The 22,699-nt window shown below is 32.8% G+C and overlaps 3 protein-coding genes across 3 annotated transcripts; 2 read left to right on the plus strand and 1 right to left on the minus strand.

Moving 5' to 3' along the window:
* The first annotated feature begins 8,230 nt into the window (after positions 1 to 8,230).
* LOC146540450 (pupal cuticle protein-like) lies at positions 8,231 to 13,119 on the plus strand. The gene is made up of 2 exons (XM_085201318.1): positions 8,231 to 8,370; positions 12,121 to 13,119. Exons 1-2 carry the CDS (start codon positions 8,359 to 8,361, stop codon positions 12,838 to 12,840), a joined length of 732 nt encoding a protein of 243 aa, XP_085057444.1. The 5' UTR covers positions 8,231 to 8,358; the 3' UTR covers positions 12,841 to 13,119.
* A 2,101-nt stretch (positions 13,120 to 15,220) lies between these two features.
* On the plus strand, positions 15,221 to 20,152 carry LOC146540451 (pickpocket protein 28-like). The gene is made up of 11 exons (XM_085206908.1): positions 15,221 to 15,391; positions 15,974 to 16,094; positions 16,657 to 16,805; positions 17,146 to 17,256; positions 17,727 to 17,817; positions 17,973 to 18,157; positions 18,339 to 18,424; positions 18,684 to 18,758; positions 19,011 to 19,161; positions 19,744 to 19,835; positions 20,006 to 20,152. Exons 1-11 carry the CDS (start codon positions 15,264 to 15,266, stop codon positions 20,137 to 20,139), a joined length of 1,323 nt encoding a protein of 440 aa, XP_085063034.1. The 5' UTR covers positions 15,221 to 15,263; the 3' UTR covers positions 20,140 to 20,152.
* MED31 (mediator complex subunit 31) lies at positions 20,149 to 22,282 on the minus strand. The gene is made up of 4 exons (XM_085206902.1): positions 21,922 to 22,282; positions 21,753 to 21,839; positions 21,228 to 21,397; positions 20,149 to 20,576 (listed from the first exon to the last, which is right to left on the minus strand). The coding sequence occupies exons 1-4, from the start codon at positions 21,935 to 21,937 to the stop codon at positions 20,433 to 20,435; spliced, it is 417 nt and encodes a 138-aa protein (XP_085063028.1). The 5' UTR covers positions 21,938 to 22,282; the 3' UTR covers positions 20,149 to 20,432.
* Between the last annotated feature and the right edge of the window lie 417 nt (positions 22,283 to 22,699).

The raw sequence follows: 22,699 nt of genomic DNA on the forward strand, positions 1-22,699 counted from the left end.
GCATCCCTCTATTGAAAACTGAAAATAATTTCATACATATATTTAATAAATATTCGTATAGTTCAAGCGGGCGTAGCCGCGTTCGGGTCCACTAGTATCTAAATGTATTTTATATATCCGTTGGAAATATAATTTTCATGGTTAATTGCTTATTTTATTATATTTCTTAGATATTCTTTCTCCTTCAATGTTAAATTTAATTTATTCGCATACCTGCATCGTGCATGTCATGTTTTTATGTGACGATTATTTTGTCCGTGACATTTAGAAAAAAATACATATAGTTAGGCATTCTTAGTAAGGGAACCTTTTGTAGTTACTTCCGTGTTCCTTCCTGCCTTATCAGTTTTATATACATTTTCAGAATATTGGACAATTTTATCTTGAAATAATATAAATTAACTTATAATATGAGATTTACGTAAGAACGGCACGTTACGCCTTCTGCCTATATACAATAAAACAATTTTTGAGTCTTTTAGGCCTCAAACATAAGTTATAAGTAAAAAAAATTGGAAGCTTACTACGTTTTTCTTATTGTTTACATACTAACAAAAAGAAGGTATTTATTAATGTAAACGCTGTCGTTTCTCAATTTCAATGTATTAAGAAGAATAATATACTTTCATAAATATAATTGCTTATAGTTATAAAAATTATGCATGTAAGAAATTAATGTTGCATTTTATTCAAATTATTATTATTCTATCACATACATTATAAATTTAGATTTAAAACTAAGCAATGGTTTGTTGGCATAAATTTTAAAATTTCATTTACTTTTTAAAGAAATCTAGAGCAAAATTAAATTTTAGTAAAAAACACAACAGGGTAGGCAAAGCGAGCCTAGTGTAAAGACACTCCGTTAATCATTTTCCGCCGAATTCCAGAGGCATGATGTGGTTGTGTGGCGGAACTCAACGCCGCGTTTTGCCTCGCAAAGAAATGAAAAATAATAATAATAATAATTTCCTTAAGTGGAGAACAAACCCAATACTAGTCGCGTTTACTGTCACACTCTCGTACCTCTACGCCACAAGTAGCTTCATAAATGAATAAACTTAAATAAATAAATATTTTCAAAAATCGGGTCTTCTACATCGTGATAAATAATATAAAATTTAATATTTAAAAGCACCTAACTATGCAAAACAAGACCAGCAAATGGTCAAAAGCGAAAAAATTAAATTTATATTATATTGGATGACCTTGTCGTACATTTTTCACATAGCTCAAGCTTCCGTTGGCGACTTTCATAACAACGCTTATTTGGTAGGCACCCTTGTTAAAACTAATTTATTTTTAACTTTAAGAACCAATTAATATAATAATGTTAATTAAATGGTGGATTTATTATGCTTATTGCATTTTAAAGAAAGTCATTAATAATCATTAGTTAATTACAAATATATGATTAGCAACAATTACAAAAATAAAATGTCATATTAAAGATATATTGCAAAAAAAAGCAATCGTGGATTCGGATAGGCAGGCAGGAAAGGCAGTCGGATTGTGTCCGATTCTGGTGAGTTCAATATTAACCTGAGCCCTTTCGGTATAAATTTAGATAAGATAAGATAAGATAAGATAAAAAGTCTTTATTGCACATTTACAAGGATTACAACGATTTTTTTAGGACATAAAATGCACAAAGGCAGCCTTATCACTGAAAGTGATCTCTTCCAGGCAAATTTATATGAATCTTCTCTATTTTCTGTACTTCTGAATAATTACTCTCTTCTTTACTTACAATGATATTCTTCTTTACTTACCAATAATTTCTTTATTGTATTTACTTATAGTTGCAACGTAACACAAAAACATCGTCACAGCATAATTATTAAAAGTCCGATTTTCTAGATGAGGTTCTGTTAAAAAAAACTGTCCTAAACCCTAAGGATTACAAATATTTAACACATTAAAATCATTGATATCACAGAAAACTATAAATTAATGACGAAAAAAAAACATTTTTACAATCATGGCCGTCGAAGACCATAATAAAAAATAATGAATTTCCTCATATAGTAAATGGAGACTTTTAGTAATATGCTCGACACAATAACAATATATTGTGTTAATATGTAAATAAATTGCCACTAGTAATTGAAATGTGATTAATTCACTGTTTTTTTTTTGTAAATATAATAACTTAGGCTTTTAAGTGTGAAGTTCAGTACAAGCTTTGATTGTTAACTTAATGTTTTTATTGATAATATGTACATATGAGGGTCATAATCAGAAAAGTGGACATTTTCGAATTCGTAACGTAACTGATAAGTAACAACACTGATAATGTTTGTTACGAAACTGATGATATAAGGCATTATACACAACAAAGTAAGGATATTATACGAATAAAACTACTGTTGTTTTTATTTAATGAGACACAAATTAAAATTTTAAAGATTCAATCGTTGAATTAACAGATTATAAATGTAAGAAAACATAACAAAGTGACAATATTAACAATATAATAATGCTAGTTCGTAACGTAATAAACTTCTATTTCTAGTTAGAGATCACAAAGTTAATGATAAAATTAAATCCACTTTAAAATATATCAAAATTTGAGTCGTTATCACGGGAATTAAGTTTAATTCTTTGTAAGTGTTTATTCCGCATATCTTCATATTTAATAGGATTGGTCTTTTTAAGACGTTCTCTATATCTTTTATGTGTTTCAGCATTTGACATAGGAGCCATGACGCTTACTGAAAATAAAAAAATATTTATCAATAGATATTTAATAATATTTTATGTTTATTGTTTAGATCTTTAACAACGCTAGTACAGAACGTATTTGTTTTTAAATAAAAGCTTCACCCACTTGAACTACATATTTATTAATTCACTATCTCCAGAGAAAAAAATAGTAATTACAAAATCACAACTAATTTCAGGAAGAATAAAAAAATGTTTTTAACTAAATCGGTTAAGCCGTTTCTGAGATAAGCGTGCACAAACACATTAGACAAACAAGCAAACAGGCAAAAAACTTAAAAATCTTAAGTTACTTTACGTTATCAAAAGTCACCAATTATTTTTTTCATATGCCAGCAATTTTTTTTTATATACATATCTTCCGATGGTAACGTAATTATGAACTAGGCTTCATATTTTCTCAGTTTCGTTACGTAACGAAATATAACGCAATTGAGAATAAAGTCTGAGAAATTCTAACCTTTTTAAATATTTGCTCTTAAGCCACGTGTTGCATGTGTAAGCACTGAAGTTCTTTTTTGAGATTTTGTAAAAAGAAGCAAATAACATAAACAAGAAAACGAAATTATAGAATACTTAACAAAATAAAAGCCGTTTATAACCCTGAGATGTAATTTTACATATTCCCTCTAAAACATTTGAACCCCTCTACTGCTGCGAGAACACTACTTGTTGTAGCTACGACAGCATTGACTTTTAGAATTATGGTGCCACAATAAAAACTAATATTAAACACCATCCAAAATATTTGCATTCATAATTTAATTGTACGTTACTAGCCCTGAGTAACAAAAAAGACAATATTTTGGGACAAATTTACTTAATTCATATATATTATTTATTAAATAATATATCAATAAAAGTACTTTTGTTTAATATTTTGCATAAAGTAAAGTAATATAAACATATCTGAAATCAAATAAAACCATAAACATTCGTAACAAATCAATTTTTAAAAAGTAAAGTGGTGAATGGGACACGAAAAATTGTATGGAAGCATTTTGAAAAGTTTTTTGCAACTAACAAAAAATACTATTAATAGCCATAATACATTTAAAATATTACAAAAATCTTTAAGTTAATAAGTAAATTTATCGTAAATGGCAAAATATTTAAATTATCTTTAAAATTGTATTTTTAAAACGCATTCAAAGTAGCGGGACAAGAAAAGACACAAAATGTACACTTTTTCTGATTATGACCCATGAATAAAATATTTGTCTATATTTATGCACCGAAAGGGCTATTTGTCCAGCAATTATATTAATAAGTTCGATTTTTACAGAGTTTTTTGTGTTTATTAACTCCCATAGTGTCACTGAAAACGCGACGGTTGTGGGTTCGATTCCTACTTCGAGAGGAATTTTTATTAATATTTTAATATTATTTTCATTTCTCTGCTCTTTTAATAAGACAAACAGATAATGTGTCGAAAATTGGATGGAAGTAAATAATTGATTGTCTTAACACTCAGTTCCCTCTGCCTATTCTGCTATAGATAGCAGAATCTATACAGAACGAAGCTCCAAAAATATATAATAAAATAAAATAAAAATCTGACTAATGAAAAGGTTTTTATTTCTAACATTTTAACAGAAACAAAATAGTTTTACCTTTATTAGTACGCAGTTTATGTTTATATTTAAAGATTTATACTTAAAATTATATAAATACTTAAAAATTATATACATGTTTGCTTCTAGTTCTTAACAATTTAAAAGTTCTAACTGTTTACGACATACACCTGTAGTACCCAAATGTGTTGTTACGAAAAAAAAATTATTATTTTAATCTGTTTAGTTGTTATTTCAAAATGTAATTAGTGCCATGATATCTCAGATTTGCATACCTCGAATAATAGATGTAATAACGTGTTACAAAAATGTTAATTAAATATCATAGAGAAAGTGGGAAGTAACGAAATTTACAAGTGATAAGACGTATATGTAACGAGACACACGAGAGGTCCACACGCGAACCTCAACTTCTAATAAAATCTTTGTACAAAGACGTACATAAAATAATTGCTTCACGCTGTATCCCGCGTAGGGCAGGCAGAGGGAACCTAAGGCACTCCGTTCTCCATTTTCCACTGACCTGTTCAAGGCATTGCGTGTAGAGTGGCGGCACTTAACGCCGCGCTTTGCCTCGGCACCAAAGCGATGAAAATGTTTAAATATTTAATTTAATTAATTGGGGATCGAACCCACAACCAGTGGTACAGTCACACACTTGTGCCCATTATATGAAAAAAAATATAATATTTTTATTATTTTAAAGATATGAAAAAATAAAGAGATACAATAAAAGTCGTAAATATTTTATAAAATATACGCCTTCATATTCTCACTTACCGTTTCCTTATAAAGACTTCAACGATATCGCAGCACGAAAAGCTTAACGATGTACAATGTACTATACGAGTATAACATTGTTTTATAAAAATTTTAAATACCAATCGTATGAACTGCCATAGCAACTCATATATGTAATTGGCCGTTTGGACCAAACTAGTGTAATTTACACTCAATGTAGAGGTATATTACGATACAGTAGAGCTACAAAGAGGACTAAGTAAGTTTCTTATCGTCACCAATTTTCTGCATATACAAGATGGAGAGAAGCCAGCACATCACACGTTTAACTCAGATAAATGGAAATATTATATTTAAACGTGTTCATGCTGAATTTAAATAAAATCCTATCGCTTTGCGGTACTTTTTTTTTTCATCTTCACGCTGAATCCCGCATGTAGGCAGAGGAGACCTAGTGTTAAGAAACACCATTCCCGCTTTTCACCGAATTCTGGAGGTATTGCGTGTTAATTGGCAACAACTAGCGCCGCACTTTGCCTCGACACTAGGACGAAGAACCTTTAAGAAGAAAAATTAAATATTTCATTTCCTCGAGTGGGAATTGAACCCACAAACTGTTGCATTTACAGCCACACGCTTGTGCCTCTGCACCACTGCTGGCCCCAACTCTTATGCTTGCGTACTCTTATATAAGTAGATACATTACAAAATTGCATACAAATAAGTATTTTAAATTAACAATAAATTGACCATATTACTTAATGTATAACTTAAATTACTTGACTAAAATACCTCTAGCAAACGTAATTTTAAGCGAATGCAGCAAATTCGTCATACTTATGTCACCTGACTTTTTCTGCAATTAATAAAGCACTAGCGTTGGTGAAATTACATATAATGCAATAAATAATTAAGTAACTGAAAACAGGTTCCAAAACTTGTTGTGTGTGCGACCCTAACTCTATTTACCAAAAATAAACGATTACTTTTAATATTTTAATATAAAATTATGTACATTTCATTTATTATTCTTTAAAAATTAAAAAAAAGAGAAATTTTACTGCTACATTTTTTATGGAGATAATTGAAATAATAAATTAAATTATCTTAGCTCCACGATGTATCCCACACATAGCAGGGTAGGTAGAGGGAACTTAGTGTTGAGACACTCTGTTTTCCGTTTTTCCGCTGTATTCTGGAGGCATTGCGGGTTGAGTGACGCAAAGCTGCGTTTTACATCGATACCAGAAAAGTGAAGTGAAGAAATCAAAATATAAATATACATTTCTTTTCCTCGTATGTGGATCGAACCTACAACCAGTAGCGTTTATAATCACACACTTGTACCTTGTGCAAGACAAAAAAAAACAGTAAACATTATTTCATATCGATACATAAACTGAAAAAGAAATATATTTTGTAGAGTAACTTTCTACAATCACTTCTGCCGGTGTATAATGAAAGTAATGTCCATTATAATATTTAAAAATATTGTAAAATTTCTCTGTTTTAAACAATAATAATCAAATCAGCTTCACGCTGTATCCCGCACACAGTAGGGTAGGCAGAGGGAACCTTGTGTTAAGACACTCCGTTCCCCACTTACCGCCGAATACTGGAGACATTGTGTGTTGAGTTGAGGAACTCAACACCAGAACGAAGAAATGAAAATATAAATTTAAATAAATATTTTCTTTTCTCGAGTTGGGTTCGAACCCGCAACCAGATATTTTGCAGCACACTTTGTCCCCCTGCGTCCTACTTAAATAATAATAATGTTATATTAACAGCTTAATTCAAACCCGAAATGCGGTTTTAATTTATTTATTAATATCTAATAAGCTAATATGATAATAACGAAGTTCAACCACTAACACCACAAAGGTTTTATGTCAATGAAATATTACGATCAATGACGATGAGTGCTAGCGAAGCGTAAAATTTTGTAGAATATGTTGTTAAAACTAACACCTGAATAATTTAATATTCACAATGTATTGAAAAAATAAAAATTTTGGAGTTTTAATAGTTTTTTCGACTAATTTTATAATATTCGCCTGCGTGAACTACGTTATTATTAATTTCTGTCTCCATGAGTACCTACGTCCTATAAGTGACGTCCATGCAAAATTTGAGACTCCTAGCATTTGTAGTAACGAAGTTTCATACAAACTTTCAACCCCAGTAACAACCCCTTAGAAGTCGAATATTGCAAATTCCCATCTTAGCGAGCACCTACATCCTATAAATAACTCCTATGCAAAATTTGAGATTCCTAGCACATGTAGTTTCTGAGATTTCGTGACGAGTGAGTGACCTTTCGATTTTATTTATATAGATAGATAATCACGAAATTAGGTAGAAGTAATGAAGCAAAATGAAATTAGAGCAACCGCCACGTTATTTTTTAAAATATAAAACAATTTAAACATAAGTAAACTTAACAAATAGATAAATACACATAATATACTTATAAACGATGTTTACTTTCCACGATTCAAGCCAAGTTCATTATAAATGCGACTGCACTGGTCTTCCGAATGCCTCACGATTTTATGTCCATAATCTAAGTATATTGCTATTTGTCATAGATATATAAGTCACACATAAAAAAAATCAGCTTCACGCTGTATTCTGCACACAGCAGGGTAGGCAGAGGGAACCTAGTGTTAACCTAGTGGCAACCTCCGTTGCCCACTTTCTGCTGAATTCTGGGGGTATTGCGTGTTGAGTGGTAGAACTCAACGCCGCGCTTTGCCTCGTCACCAGAGCGAAGAAATGGAAATATAAACGTAAATAAATATTTAACTTCCTCGAGTGGGGATCGAACCCACAACCATCGCGTTTCAGTCACACCGGCCTCATATATCTTATACATACTTGAAATAATTCTTATAAGACCTAAACTACCTGAAATACAGCTGTCATACGTTTCAAAAATAATCTTATTATACTCTAATAAGAAAAAACTGTCAAAACTAAACATATATGTTATAATTTTTCATAATTTCATCAAAATAACACACGAATTTACCTCCAAAAGCGTTGCCATTGAATTTAGTATCTACGATATTCGCCTATTATCAATGGCATGGCATGTCCCAATACTTTCACGCGCGGAACAGCTACCACCCCCTCTGCGCACACGCTGAAGTATATAAGCACGCTCCCGCCCTCATTACAATCAGACGCAAGTTGCACTTCAACATAGCGATTCCTGGAAGACACTAGTCTTTCAGCAGCGCTATCATAAACAAAACTCCATTTATATATAACCTTTTTCTCTCTTTCACTTCTGTGCTTTACTTCTTATTTCAAAATGAAATCCATGGTGAGTACTATTTTCTACACTTTCTTCTTTCATATATATGATGAGTATTTCTTTATTACATTTATTATTTTAATATGTATATATCATTATTTGTTGATGATTAATAGCCAAATAATGATATAGATAGATCGTTTATGCTAATACTTGTTCATATCAAATGATATACATCGTTCGGTGTTAGTTTTAGTGTAATAACTCTATTTATTGATTTATATTTCGAACTAGTTGTAGTACTTGTTTGATAAAGTTGCAGGATATCCACCAGTTTGTTAATTTGTGCCTAGCCCACTTTTATTTTAAACAAACTGGCTATTTCTTTCACAACAAAGGAAAATTGTATAATAGTTTTCAGTTCAAATTACAAATTTATAAGTTAATTCCTATTGTTTTTATAATAATAATAATCTTGAAATTATAATTTAAAAAATTGTTTTATAGAGCGAAAATATTAAAATTAATATTTATCGTAGTACGAATTATTTTTGAAATGCCTTAATGACGAAACACTTGCGTCATGCACTGCACTATAAACAAATTGTAAAATGTAAATTTATTCACTAAGTACCAATATAAGTTAGTTGCTTAATGGTATTCGTATATTTATTTTTTATGATATTTAACAAAAAATAAAAGATATATATGTGATTTAATTAAATTGAGGTCACATCAAAGCGCGGTGTTAAGTACCGCCACTTAACATGGAATGACTCCAGAATTCGGCAGAAAGTTTAGTGTCTTAACAGTAGGCTTCCTGTACCTTACCTGCTATTTGCGGGATACAGCGTGAAGCGTGATAAAATGTATAGAGGCGGAACGGGTATGTTGAAAAGAAAAAAAAATATTAAGACTGTGCCCGCGTGGCCGCGCACGCGACTAGCGGGTCATTGTCACAACGATTTTTACTTCGCGCTCCACTTGTTACGTTTCCTCATACGCATATAACACGCTCAGATTAGTTAAACTTTCTCAACTAAAACTTAGTTTATTGTTTTTATATAGTTCTTAGCTAAAAAAATTATAATTTTTAAAGTTAAAAAAGTTAAAGTTTCAAAACAAAAATTTTATTATATTATTTATTTTTATTAGCTTTATCATATTATTCAAGCACTTTATTCCGATACACGCTTTAAGTGCAAAAGCTCTACGAAATCAATGTTTCTCGCTTATGCAATTCACGAATAAATAAGTACTTTAAACTGGGCGGTATGACTGGTAATATTTCGTCCAAGGTTCACGGTATGACGAATAAGAGCAAAAATGAAGACGTAGTTTAAAGATATGGAATATTCTTATAAATTTTGTAATCTTTGATTGCTATAAAATAATCAAAAAATTCTTACTGCAAATTCGTTACTAACAGTTGGCTTCTTACTTAAAAATCGTAATTGCATTTACCTAAATCAAAACGAAAGAAAAATAATGAAAAATCTTATTTACATTATTGTATAGATAAAAAAAGACATAGTATTAAATCTGCGTAAAATAGCTTCAATACAATCATTTGGTAAACTCGTGTCGGGTGTTCGTGCTCTATTTATGCGTGTAGTGTCATTGCTACGCCTGCAGGCTCTATTTTAATATCAGATAATTTTCAAGAAAATCTATCTACCCTAATAATACCATGAAAAATTAGAGACATTATATGTATTACCTTTGTTTATTAAACTTGTAATTTCAATAAAACATTAATATTCTTATAGGATTTTCTAAAAATAGATAACTAAGTTCTACATAAATCTCGTAACCAACAAGTAACGCGCTTTCATTCAAATCATCGAACAGGTTCCCTATGTCTTTGTAATTTCTTTTACTGAACGGAACCCTGTAACGTCGCAGGCGCACCCACCGGATGGCGTCCACGCTTGTCGCTCGCCTCGCCACTCGCCAGCTTTTTGTTTGCATTCCATCACACGCTAATTTAGAAGGGCATGCCTACGCGCACCTCGATATCAATATTACAATTATTATTAAATTATGAACGCCCGCTGCCATTAGTAAACCTACATTCTATAGAAAACTATTATTTACGAGTACATAATATGGAAGATAGCATTTTTGATTTAAATAGTCTAAAAACTATACGCATCTTATAATATGGCATTGTAAGCGGAACCTCATTATTTACTTCCCTTGGAACTACTCAAAATATCAAAAAAGCCACAAATGGAATGCACAAAGGAGAACAAGAAATAATTTTAAATTGAACTACGTGTAAGACAAATGTCATGTTGATATGCGAGAACCCGTCACCGTGTATCGGTGGGCAGGTCCGGAAGGCTGGCTTCCTGCTCCGTGGCCTTCGAGCAGCCTTCAGACCTTGGCGCCGTTCACTTACTGCTTTACTTTTATTTGTTATAAATTATTTATTACCTACGAAAGCCTATTGCTTTGTTTTTATTACGCGCAATTGGTTTTTTTCAATTAGTCTTATTGTAAATCGATTTTTGTGCGGACTAAAGTTAAATGAACATTTATAAAAGTATATATTACATGAGACCACAAGGGTGTGACTGTAACGCGGTGGTTGTGGATTCGATTCCCACTCGAAAGATTATATTATTCTTTAGTAATATTTTTATTTCTTCGCTCTAGCTGAGAGCTCACATAGGTCAGCTCTTCCACTCAACGAATAATGCCTCAAAAATTCGGCGGAAAGTGAGGAACGGAGTGTCTTAACACTAGCCTACCCTGCTGTATAAGAGACACAGCATGAAGCTGACTTAAAAGTATATAATACAGCAATTTCTCTGGCACAAAAAGCTAAATAAATGCTCAAATAAAGCAACAATCCATTATGCACGTTGCATTTCATCGCACGACTTAAGGTCCAAGGTTGCAAAATATATGATTTCATCTCAAATTTCGTAATTCTCTCCATTTATATTTTCCCTTGTTATATGTGAAGCAGTATAAATATACGACTCTATGTTTTTGTTTCCTATTCACGTTTATAGATGATTAATCTCTAAATGATGTCAAAATGTCAGTCATTTGACTGACATTTTGACATGTCACGGTGACATGATTATCTCGTCCGTCCGCGTGAACAGTTGACATGACCACAAGCCCTGACATCATTACGTGATTCTGAACTTAGGTTTCCCGCAAATTCCACTAATATAGACATTATATTAAGTCTTCATATAAATTTGTTTTGAAAGAAACATCAAATTCATAATTAAATATTTTTGGCACATATTCTAAGAGATTTTAGAATCTTTTATAAAAACTATATTCAAAATTATATATTTTTCTTTGGCTATAATATAATATAAAAATATTTTTAAGCGAGCGAAGCCGCGTTTGAGTCTTGTAAATAATATATATCAACAAGTCTCCATGCCCTTATAAAGAAGGCTTTCCTTGACAATCGCTTGTCTGTCACCACATACATACTTCCAAGCCTACTCGTTTACATTGGTATTGTTTCTCATAATACAAGGGCTTTCATTTAATATTCAATGAAAAAAAAACTTCGTAAATACCGGTATGCAGTAAGTACCGGTAAGCACTTAAGTTATGCTGTCGAGTTGTAAATATAACAATTTATAATTAAGCACAATTAGCTTACGATCGTTATAAATTCTATAATAACCTTTTTACACAATAACTGACACTGTCACAGCGTACCAACTCGAACATTATATAATGATATCTAATTGCAGTATATTTATATATATTTAAATGTCTAGAAATGTATAATTTTTCATCATTTGCTAATTGTAATTCTCCTTTATCTCTTTGTTATAGATCGTTGTAGCTTGCTTGGCGCTGGCGTGTGGAGCCCATGCCTCTGGATGGGTCGGTCCCCCAGCCAACATTGCCCTGTCTCAAGATGGTCGCAACATCTTAGACACACCCGAAGTAGCACAAGCTCGCGCTGCTCACCTCTCCGCCCTCCAACAAGCCTCACAAAACAACCCCAACCCTCAAGATGATGGCTCCTACGACCCCCGTTGGGACAACGAAGAGTACTGGCAAGGCGCTCAACAGAAATGGAACGGTGCCCCCGCTCAACAATGGAACGCCGCCCCCGCCCAACAGTGGAGCGACAACTCCGGCAAGTGGAACGGTGACAACGGACAATGGAACGGTGACAACGGTCAGTGGAACGGTGACAACGGTCAATGGAACGCTGCCCCCGCTGCACCTGCATGGAACGCCGGACCCGCCCCTGTCGCCGAGACCCCCGAAGTAGCCCAGGCCCGCGCCGCTCACCTCGCCGCCCTCAACGCCGCCCCCGCTCACAACCAGTGGAACGCTCCCGCTCACAACCAGTGGAACGCCCCCGCCCAGAACCAATGGAACGGTGCCCCCTCATGGCAAGGTCCCCCTGCTCAGATCAGATTAGCCCACAACGGCGCTGGTATCTTGGAGACCCCTGAAGTCGCCGCCGCGCGCGCTGCCCACTTAGCCGCCCACGCACAAGTAGGACACAATGCCCCAGCTCACCCCCAACAACGTTGGTGAATACCTCCCTCTTCTATTTCTAGGTAGGTTAGATTCCTCTTGCGTGTCATTCGCTTTCTCAAAGAGCGCTTGCAAATGACATCCTGGAGGTGAACTAAGATGCCCTCTTCCTTTCGATCTCCTCTTCCTTTAGTAATATGTTAAAAGTGCTAGTGCGTCAGACTCTTCCTTTCTTTAGCTTTTGTTACTATTCTCTATAAAATTCCTACTATACTTTTTGTACATAATAAATAATAATTATATGTATGCGTAAACGAATTATATAAAACGAAAACAAAATGACTGCAGTTTTATTTACCAACAAAACTAATATTGAAAGTGAAACAGTAAACGAATTAGAGTATATATAAAGACTATTGTGAGTCTAAATTATTGCAGACATGAAAGTTTCCAGTAACATAGATAATAAAGCCATTTCATAGATAAGAGCATGTCCAATAATTTAAAAAACATTTATTAAAACTCACATTAGGTCACATTGCGTGATACTTAGTTCGCTGTATAACGTGCTATTAACGGTAGCTAATGCAGTGGATGACAGTGCATAGAAAATAACTTTAAATTTATAGACCAACTCCATAGCCAACAAACTATTTTATATTGTACTAGCGGACGCGCGCAGCTTCGCCTACTTATTTGCACCCTTAGGAGTGAATTCTAATAAACCATGAAACACGTGTCCAATGAAATATTTTTAACAGTCTAAGTTTCAATTTTTATAAAAATCGGTGCCGATTTAAAAAAAATTCTATACAAACTTTCAACCCCCATTTCACCCCTTTAGGGTTAAAATTTTTCAAAATCCCTTCTTAGTGGATGTCCAGATTACAAATGTAAATATCTGTCCAAATTTCACATTTCTACCATCAACGGTTACGGTTGTGCGTGCGTCTTACCTCAGTCAGTGAGGACAAGTCCTTTTATATATATAGATAATAGATTAGACTAGCTAATAATTTATATTCTAAAGCTCCATTTGCGTGTCAAATTAGGTATTATAATTAAAGCAGTGTTATTATACGGTCTCGGCGACCAGCAATTACACGGATGAGGTCAGGACGACGAATAACTTTAAAATGTGTAATTTTGCCATCGAAAGTAAATTGAGGTGGGACAAGGTCGATTTGTCATGTTGGCTATCAACCGATTGAAGCACAAACATTGACAATGTGAAATTAGGTTAGATTATGGGAATTTGTATTATATTCGTTGTTTTTACGATCGTTACAACCGATATACTCGTATATAGATCGAAACTGGCAATACGTACACGCAGGCACGTCGACTATAATAGGACTTCAATAACAATGGTGACAAAGTATAAAAGCAAAATTAAAAATACATTAGCGGATAAAATTAAAAAGGTAAAATATTATTATTACAAGTATTTGCAAATGTTACCTTAAACCTTTAAATGTCATATAAATCATAAATCAGCTTCACGCTGTATCCCGCACAAAGCGGGGTAGGCAGAGGGAACCTAGATTTAAGACATGTTCCCCAATTGGCCTTGCGTGTTGAGTGGCAGAACTCAACGAAGAAATAGAAATATAAACGTCAATAAATATTTCACTTCCTCGAGTGGGGATCGAACCCACAACCTAAATTACTGATTATTTAAATATTGTATTATTCTTAAGCAACATTACTGGGCTACTGAATCAGCCTCTACGCCATGGTATGACTGGAACACAAACAGACCGACAAGCCGCAATAAGACCGAGGTCAGTCAGTTATTAATAAAATGCTTTTAAAATTTTATCGATTATTATAAATAAAACAAAATTGCACTGTTTCAATATAAAAGATAAGGATAAAAGATAATTATATAGATTTTTGGGTCTTTTTAATATTGGAGCCGTAAAAAAAATAATTCATATAAATAAAGAATCAAATTAATTATTAGCTTATCGTCCAAAAAGATATATTAATGTAATATTATATATATATTTAATTAGGACAACCAATCGCGGAACGTAAACTTTTACCAGTCAGTGAGACATGACCTAAGAGAATACTTGTTAACCTCCACCTTGCACGGTCTACGGTATATAGGAGAGAAAAAATTGACGTGGTTCGAAAGGTAAGCTGGGAATATAATAATAATTAATAATATATATATTTAATAATAAGTGTGTAAACGCGACAGATTATGGGTTCGATTCCCACTCAAGGAAATTAAATATTTTAATGCTTTGATAACGACCCAACGTTGGAACGGAGTTCCTGGTTACAGTACCACTATGGTCCCAGGTTCCCTCTGCCAACCAGTGTAGTAATCTACTAAAAACATAATAAAAAGACAGTTTTGTCATACTTTATTAATAAATATGTGATTTTGTAGATCTTTCTGGTTAGTAGCGTTTGGCTGCTCGTTGGTCTGTGCAGGATTTTTCATCCTAAACGTGTACGCGAAGTGGCGTATGACTCCTATGATAGTGAGCATCAACCCGGAGAACATGCCGCTGGACCAGCTACCTTTTCCCGCAATAACTATCTGCAATGTTAACCAAGCGAAGAAGTCTGTAGCTGAAAGATATAAAAAATACGGGTATAGTTACTTCCACATAATTGATGCATAGCTACACAAATTGACAAACCTTAGCCTTGGAAGATATATATGAGTATAAACATACATATATCTATTTTCTCAGTAATGAAATGAATGCTGAAAAACCATATCATGCAATTTCCAATATTTTTTTTATAGTTCAAGTTCAGCTTCACGCTGTATCCCGCACGCAGCAGGGTAGGCAGAGGGAACCTAGTGTTAAGACCGTCCGTTCCCCACTTTGCGAGAGTGAAGAAAAGGAAATATAAACGTAAATAAATATTTCACTTCCTCTAGTGGGGATCGAACCTACAACTGTCGCGTTACAGTCACACCCTTGTGCCTCTGCGCCACTACGGCCTCTCATTTTCTATTTATAAAGAACAGAAAAATAAGAAATAAGAATAGAAATCAATCCCACATAGCCCATCGTCCACATTTAAATTTTTAAAAGAATATCTGAAATAATTGAACTTACAATTACAGCGCGTAGTTTTCTAACGATTCTCTAAGATACTGCCCAAAGTTCACCAATAGAAAAAAAACATGTAATATTTAATACGGATATGAAATTTTCAACAGAAGCTCAATAGATAAGAAAATATTACAAAGCCTATGCTCCACTCTGACGGATGCTGACATTTTTGAAGATGAAATGGCTGAAGCAGCAGATTGGGATCACATACGTTCCTTCCTGATTAATGTAAATACTAACATTCAACTACCTAACATACCTAAGATTTTTTTCAGCTTCACTCTGTCTCCTGCATGCAGCAGGGTAGGCAGAGGGAGCCTAGTGTTAAGATACTCCACTCCCCACTTTCCACCGAAATATATAAGGCATTGCGTGTTGAATGGCGGAACTCAACGCCGTATTTTGTTTTGGTTCAACTCAATTTCCTTGAATGGGAATCGAACCCACAACCAAACGCGTTTACGGTCACACGCTTGTGCCACTGCGCCAGCACTGCCGTCAACTCTCTACGATTATTTTTTATAAGACACTTTTCGACTAAAATAATTCATTTTATTAATGTCATACAATAAATACATACGTACTTCAAAATTTGTTTTTGATGTCAGCTGGGAATGTTGGAATTCTTTGTGCTGTGCCAGATTAAAATATTTTAATAGAAAATATTATTAAATTATCTACCTATATTAAATACTGGATTAGTACCAAAAATTATCACCAATATTATTTCAGATTTTTTTATTTTCTTGAGTATTTAACACAAATTATTTCTGTAATTTTAAATATTTAGGTAACCCAGCCATGTATTGAAATGTTAGCTTTATGTATTTGGAATTCGGCGAGTATGAGCTGTCAGGATTTATTCAATGCTCAACTCACTGACGAGGGTCTCTGCTGCACTTTCAACGTCGTACATCGAGAAAAGATGTTCAGAAATCCGTATGTTTTCATTTTCAATGAATTTATTAAATCATGAAGAATCCTTTTAATATTATATATATTAAAGTTTGGAAACACGCAAAAACTACTAAAAGGATTTAGACTAAACTTAAACTTAAATTATCAGAGTAACAAAGGCAACTTTGTGTAAAGATTTTGTATAACTAAATATATGAATATATTTTATGGAATAAAAAAAGCTAGAAAGTTTTCAATTGAATTTATAATAGAAGAAACTAAAGTTTAATTCTACAAGAAATTAAATTTAAATATATATCATCACGTTAGACTAACTTAACACTTGCTCTGGATGTCTCAGATTATATTAAATATATTTTAGGAAAGAACTGAATGATATGAACTTTACGTTTCCATTGCCATCGGTCGACTGGACGCCTGAAAGTGGGTACCCTGAAGATGCCCCTCCCGATGGATTCCCATGGAGGGCTCAAGTTAAGTATTGGGTACTAAATACTCGTTAGTTAAAATACATCTATTATGTTTTACATAATACAAGGGATGATGTTGTAAAAGACGTGAAAGTACAAGAGAATTTTTCTTTTAAAATTTAATTATTTTACAATGTAATTTATATTTGGTAAATATATTTTTATAACTTACTACATTTTATGTTTCAAATATTTTATTGCGGCCGTCGACGGCGGCGGGGCGTCGGCGGCGGGATCGGTTCGATCCCCACTCGAGGAAGTGAAAGAATGATTAAAGTTTATATTTCCAATTCTTCGCTCTGGTGTCGAGGCAAAGCGCGGCGTTGAGTTCTGCCACTCAACACGCAATGCCTCCAGAATTCGGCAGAAAGTGGGGAACGGAGTATCTTAACACTAGGTTCCCTCTGCCTACCCTGCTGTGTGCGGGATACAGCGTGAAGCTGATTTTCATTTGATATATATTATTTTGCACAGGAATTGGAACTGATCACGGATTAACACTAATTTTAGATGCGAATCTTGCTGAATACTATTGTGCTTCCACTAAAAGTACTGGATTTAAGGTTTGTTAAGACAAATCATATTATTACGTTACTATCTTACTATATTATCTACTTATATCTCTCAACACTATTTATTATATAACTATTTAGCATACATACACACTGAAATCAACATTTCTTTGACATACAAATTCGTCCATTTTCAATTTTTCTAGATTCTTCTACACAATCCCGTAGAAAAACCAAATATAGCTAAGCTCGGAGAAGTATACGGAACTGGTATAGAAGCTCGTGTGGCGATCCAGCCGAGGATCTTGGACGCTCAGCCCTCCTTAAAATATATAGATGTCAACAAGCGACTCTGTTTCTTCTCGAGTGAACAAAACTTAGTATTTTTCAAGTACGAGAGCTTTCGATTTCTTTTAATAAGTAATTTAATAGACATACTCATTAATAGTAATTTAGTATTACATACATTGTTAAGTTTCCCAAACTGCTGTTTAGGTATTGGTAGAGCCTTTAAAAGGCATATTTTTATTCAAATTATTAATTTATTTAAAAGAAAAATATTTACATTTTAGAACATACACGCTGAGGAACTGTGAAATGGAATGTGAAGCTCGTATCTTGCTCGATATATGTAAATGTGTGCTCTATTTTATGCCAAGTAAGTTATTACAATACCATAACCCATACTTTTACTATAGACGAGAACTGATTTACACTTTGAAATATAATTTAAAAAAAAAATTAAAAAATATAAAGAAATTGCTTTAAATAGTATGATTGTATTTTATTACATAAACGTAAAGTAAATAGTCTAAATTGTTTTCTTACACCTACTTACATACATAGGAAAAATACAAAAAAAATACATAAAAATACATTTGTGCAATGTGCGATTTTTATTAACATTTTCCTTCTAGAAAATAAAACAACACGAGTGTGTGGGAAAGCGGACGCCAAATGTTACAGCAATATAAACAAATACATACCAAATGGTCAGTCAGTATGTTTTTATACTCGTAACGTGAAAAAAATAGTTTTTAGCTAAAATTTAAAATTGGCAAACATACACTTTCATACAAAGTAATTACAATATTTTTTTTTTATTTTCCTTCGTAGGTAACACGAAGTTATACCTTTTCAGCCCAACCCTCAAATGTATTATAAAAATAGAAAATAATAAAATCTATTTAATTATATTGTAGTTTTCTGTATAATAAAATATCTATTTGTTTACTTTATAATAGGCATGGACAAGAGATGTGAGGAATGTTTGCCTGCGTGCACTGAAATTTCTTACTTTGAACGTCCAAGTGCGGCTCCCTTGAACAAAGCGTTAGTTGAAAATTACATACAAAATATTAACCTTGTTCAAAACAAATCACCAGAATACTTCACGTAAATATATATTTATTTTACTTGTATTATAAATAAATACATAATGCACTTAGTATTCCACTACGTATTTAATTCTTTGCAATGGTAGTGGGTTTATTGTCTACATAAAAAAAACAAAATGTCTACATGATTTTTAAATTTATTTATATTTTTTTATTTTAAACTATAGACGCAAAAAAATATATGTACCTATATTTTTTTTATTCACGTTTTATCCCGCTTTGCCTTGTTACCAAAGCGAGAGAATGAAAATGATATTTTTTAGAAAACGTATAAAAAAATTATGTAGCGTAATTTGAACCCGACGCCTCTTAGAAACCGTCCAAGTTTAAAATTTTTCAGCTCTAGAAATGACAAAATCAAATCAGCTTCACGCTATATCCCGCACACAGCAGGGTAGACAGAGGGAACCTAGTGTTAAGACACTCCGTTGCCCATTTTCTGCCGAATTCTAGACAAAAATATCAAATAAATAAGATTCCCTGTTGCAAATAATAATTCTAAGAAATTATCTTTCTGTAGTTGAAATTTTCTTTGGGTAGCAGGTTTAGTATAGTAACTGAATAATTTTTATTATTGCAGTGAAAATATGCTCGTCATACATTTTTATTTTGAAGATAACACGTTTATGAGATTCACTAAGGGAGAAATTTTTGGTCTAACTGAATTTTTATGTAAGTTTTATTCATATTTCTTACATATTATCTTTTTTATTGTCATATTTTATATTAATAGACTAGCTAAATTGTAAGAAATTGGAAAATAAACTATTGTGAAATTTTATTTCCAGGATATCTACCAGGCCAGTTGGTATAATTAGTAAATGCTTTTCTTTTGTTTACAGCAAATACAGGTGGACTTCTTGGTCTGTGCATGGGGTTTAGTGTGATGAGCGCAGTTGAATTAGTTTACTACGTAACTCTGCGCGCGTTATGTGTCGCTCGACAAAGAAAAACTTTGCATCCATTTATTAAATAAAAGAAGTCAAATATTTATTGTTTTATTGCATAGAATATCGATATCTTCCTATCAGAGGTGCATCCGTGTTAAACAATCATAAAGTCCCCGCTCATAAGGTAAACTGCGTATTGAAGAAGGAAACAACACTTAATTTGTTCTCTCATACCTGCTTTCAATCGCAAAAAGTACTAAAATGATGTATGCAAATCGACTTATCAACCTCTTCAGGCCTGGTACACAGTTTTTGTTAATAAAACCTCCACAATAAACCACATATTGTCTCTATAATATTAAGTTCACATTAACTTTAGCTACGACTGTTGTCTTGCGGGACCCTGAGGTGGTGCCGGCGGGGCCGGCGGCGCTGGCGCATCGGGAGGTTGTAACGTCCGAGTCCTCCGTCGCGTATAGTGTTGCCATAGGAGAATCGCTTGATCATCCATAAATTTGCATACCTGGAATGATAATTATATTTGTTTTGGCTTTGCCTTCATAGAAAAACATAAATAACTAAGAGCTGTACTTGACACATTCTGTATGCTTCAGGATTGGACCATAAGTATTTAAGGTTTCATTGATTTATTGATGATACATGATTTTTTTCAATTCAAACCTGTTTAACGTAAAGCAGTTCCTGAGACTAGTATGTTCAAACAAACATATTTTTCAACATTTTAATATTAGTGTAGATAATTGTTGAAATACTAATAAAAGTCATGATGGTCTAATTGACTATATTATTAGACTGTTATTTAATCTTTATTAAACAAAATTAAGAGGATTTAAGTTTATTTTAATTTTAAAGAGTTAAGGTTCATATCTGTTACTAAGAACTGTGTACAAAAAAATCCGACAAGCGTTCATGTACTTACATGAACGCTTGTCGGATTTTTTTGTACTTACCCAGGCACAGTACATTTAACCAGTAAACAGATTTCCTTAGAATAAAAAAAAATTAAAATAATCTTTCAAACACTTATTATCTTTTTGTATGTCTCCTTTTGGCAGAAAGTAGTATTTCTAGCTTTCTGCCAAATTTTAACTGCTAGGTTCCCTATGGTATTATTATGTATATACTGTAAACTGTTTTATTTTAGTTGACTTACCTGTGCTGAAACACACTCCCTTCTAAAAGCCTCATGTTGTAGCAGTTCTAAGAAATGTAAGCACATAGGATATTTTAGGTAACGGGCATATTCTGGCTCTCTCCAATACTGCAAGTATTTTATATAATTAATAAAAGGCTGTTCCTTCAAATAACCACGCTGAGCCAGAACTGAAACATAAGAATTTAAAATTATTAAAATATTTAAACATACACAATCTTTATCTTATTTTTTTAAACTTCATGTATAAACCAAGGATACCTAGGAAGGTTCCTAGGTTTGAAGGGAACAGTGTCTTAACAGTTTGAAGGGAACAATGTCTTAACAGTAGCATTGCATTGCAAGCACAGACTATAATATAGTTAAAGCCCATTGAATTCAGCCACTACGAGTGTCTTGACACTTGTGACTCTCTTGCTACCCTGCTTTATGCAGGATACAATTCACGCAAAAAAATATGAAAGTATGAGGTGTGTAATTTTAATGTTATTATATGCAATCCTATATTACAAAAATACAACTTACAATGTATGTAATTTGGATTAGCTAAACACTGAACAAATTCAAGTTCCACCTGGAATCTTATTCTATTCTGCTCCTCAGTTTCCATAACTGAAATATATAGTTAGAATACAATATCTATATTAACTCAGTAAGGTAAGTACTTAAACTTCAATAAACTATACCAAATTACCTTTGCCGGCCATCATTTTGAAAGACAATATGTAAAAAAACCTGACTCTCAAACGACACTAAAACTTATGCTAGTTGTTAATAACATATAATGCATAAAAAACTATTTTCAATTTAATTTACAACATTTGTCCATAAAGAATGCAAATCAGATATTGCTTATATATAGAAACTGACATTCAAATTCATATCAAGAACCATTAAAAACTAGAACAATATTTTCAATCCATCAGTAAAAACTACCTACAATTTTATAGTAAGGAATACGGAATATATTATAGTACAAGTACGATTCCAAGCAATTGTAAATTTAAGTAAATTTTGACACTGTCAAATAATAAAATTAGTGACAGATCACTATAAGTACAGACCGGTTGACGAGTTGTGGCCGCCCTAAACTTTTGCATTGTTCACTCTTGAAGAAAAATAATTAAAACCGTTTCGATTTATTACATTATTTTATATTTTTTTATGTAATCACTTGTAAGTGATTTAACTGCCCATATCTGGCACTAGAAATATTACTAGACTATTAATTGAATATATTATTGTGACACAGTCGCTACGTTAACGTAATTGCTGAACATCGTGTGTAATTATGTATACTCTTACAATATTATAAATATTAGATTATGTTATTCAACTACCAACAAACTAAATCTGTTCAGCCATCACAGTTATTTTAAAGCCACGACTCGTCAACCGTACTGTATGTACAGTTACATTATCTTCAAATACAGATAAATAATTCCCTTGTCTATGACTAAATTACACACTTG

This window comes from Heliconius melpomene, chromosome 2, assembly GCF_056956725.1.
Source record: "Heliconius melpomene rosina isolate 202511_hmr_F chromosome 2, ASM5695672v1, whole genome shotgun sequence".
In the NCBI taxonomy this organism is placed as follows: Eukaryota; Metazoa; Arthropoda; class Insecta; order Lepidoptera; family Nymphalidae; genus Heliconius; species Heliconius melpomene.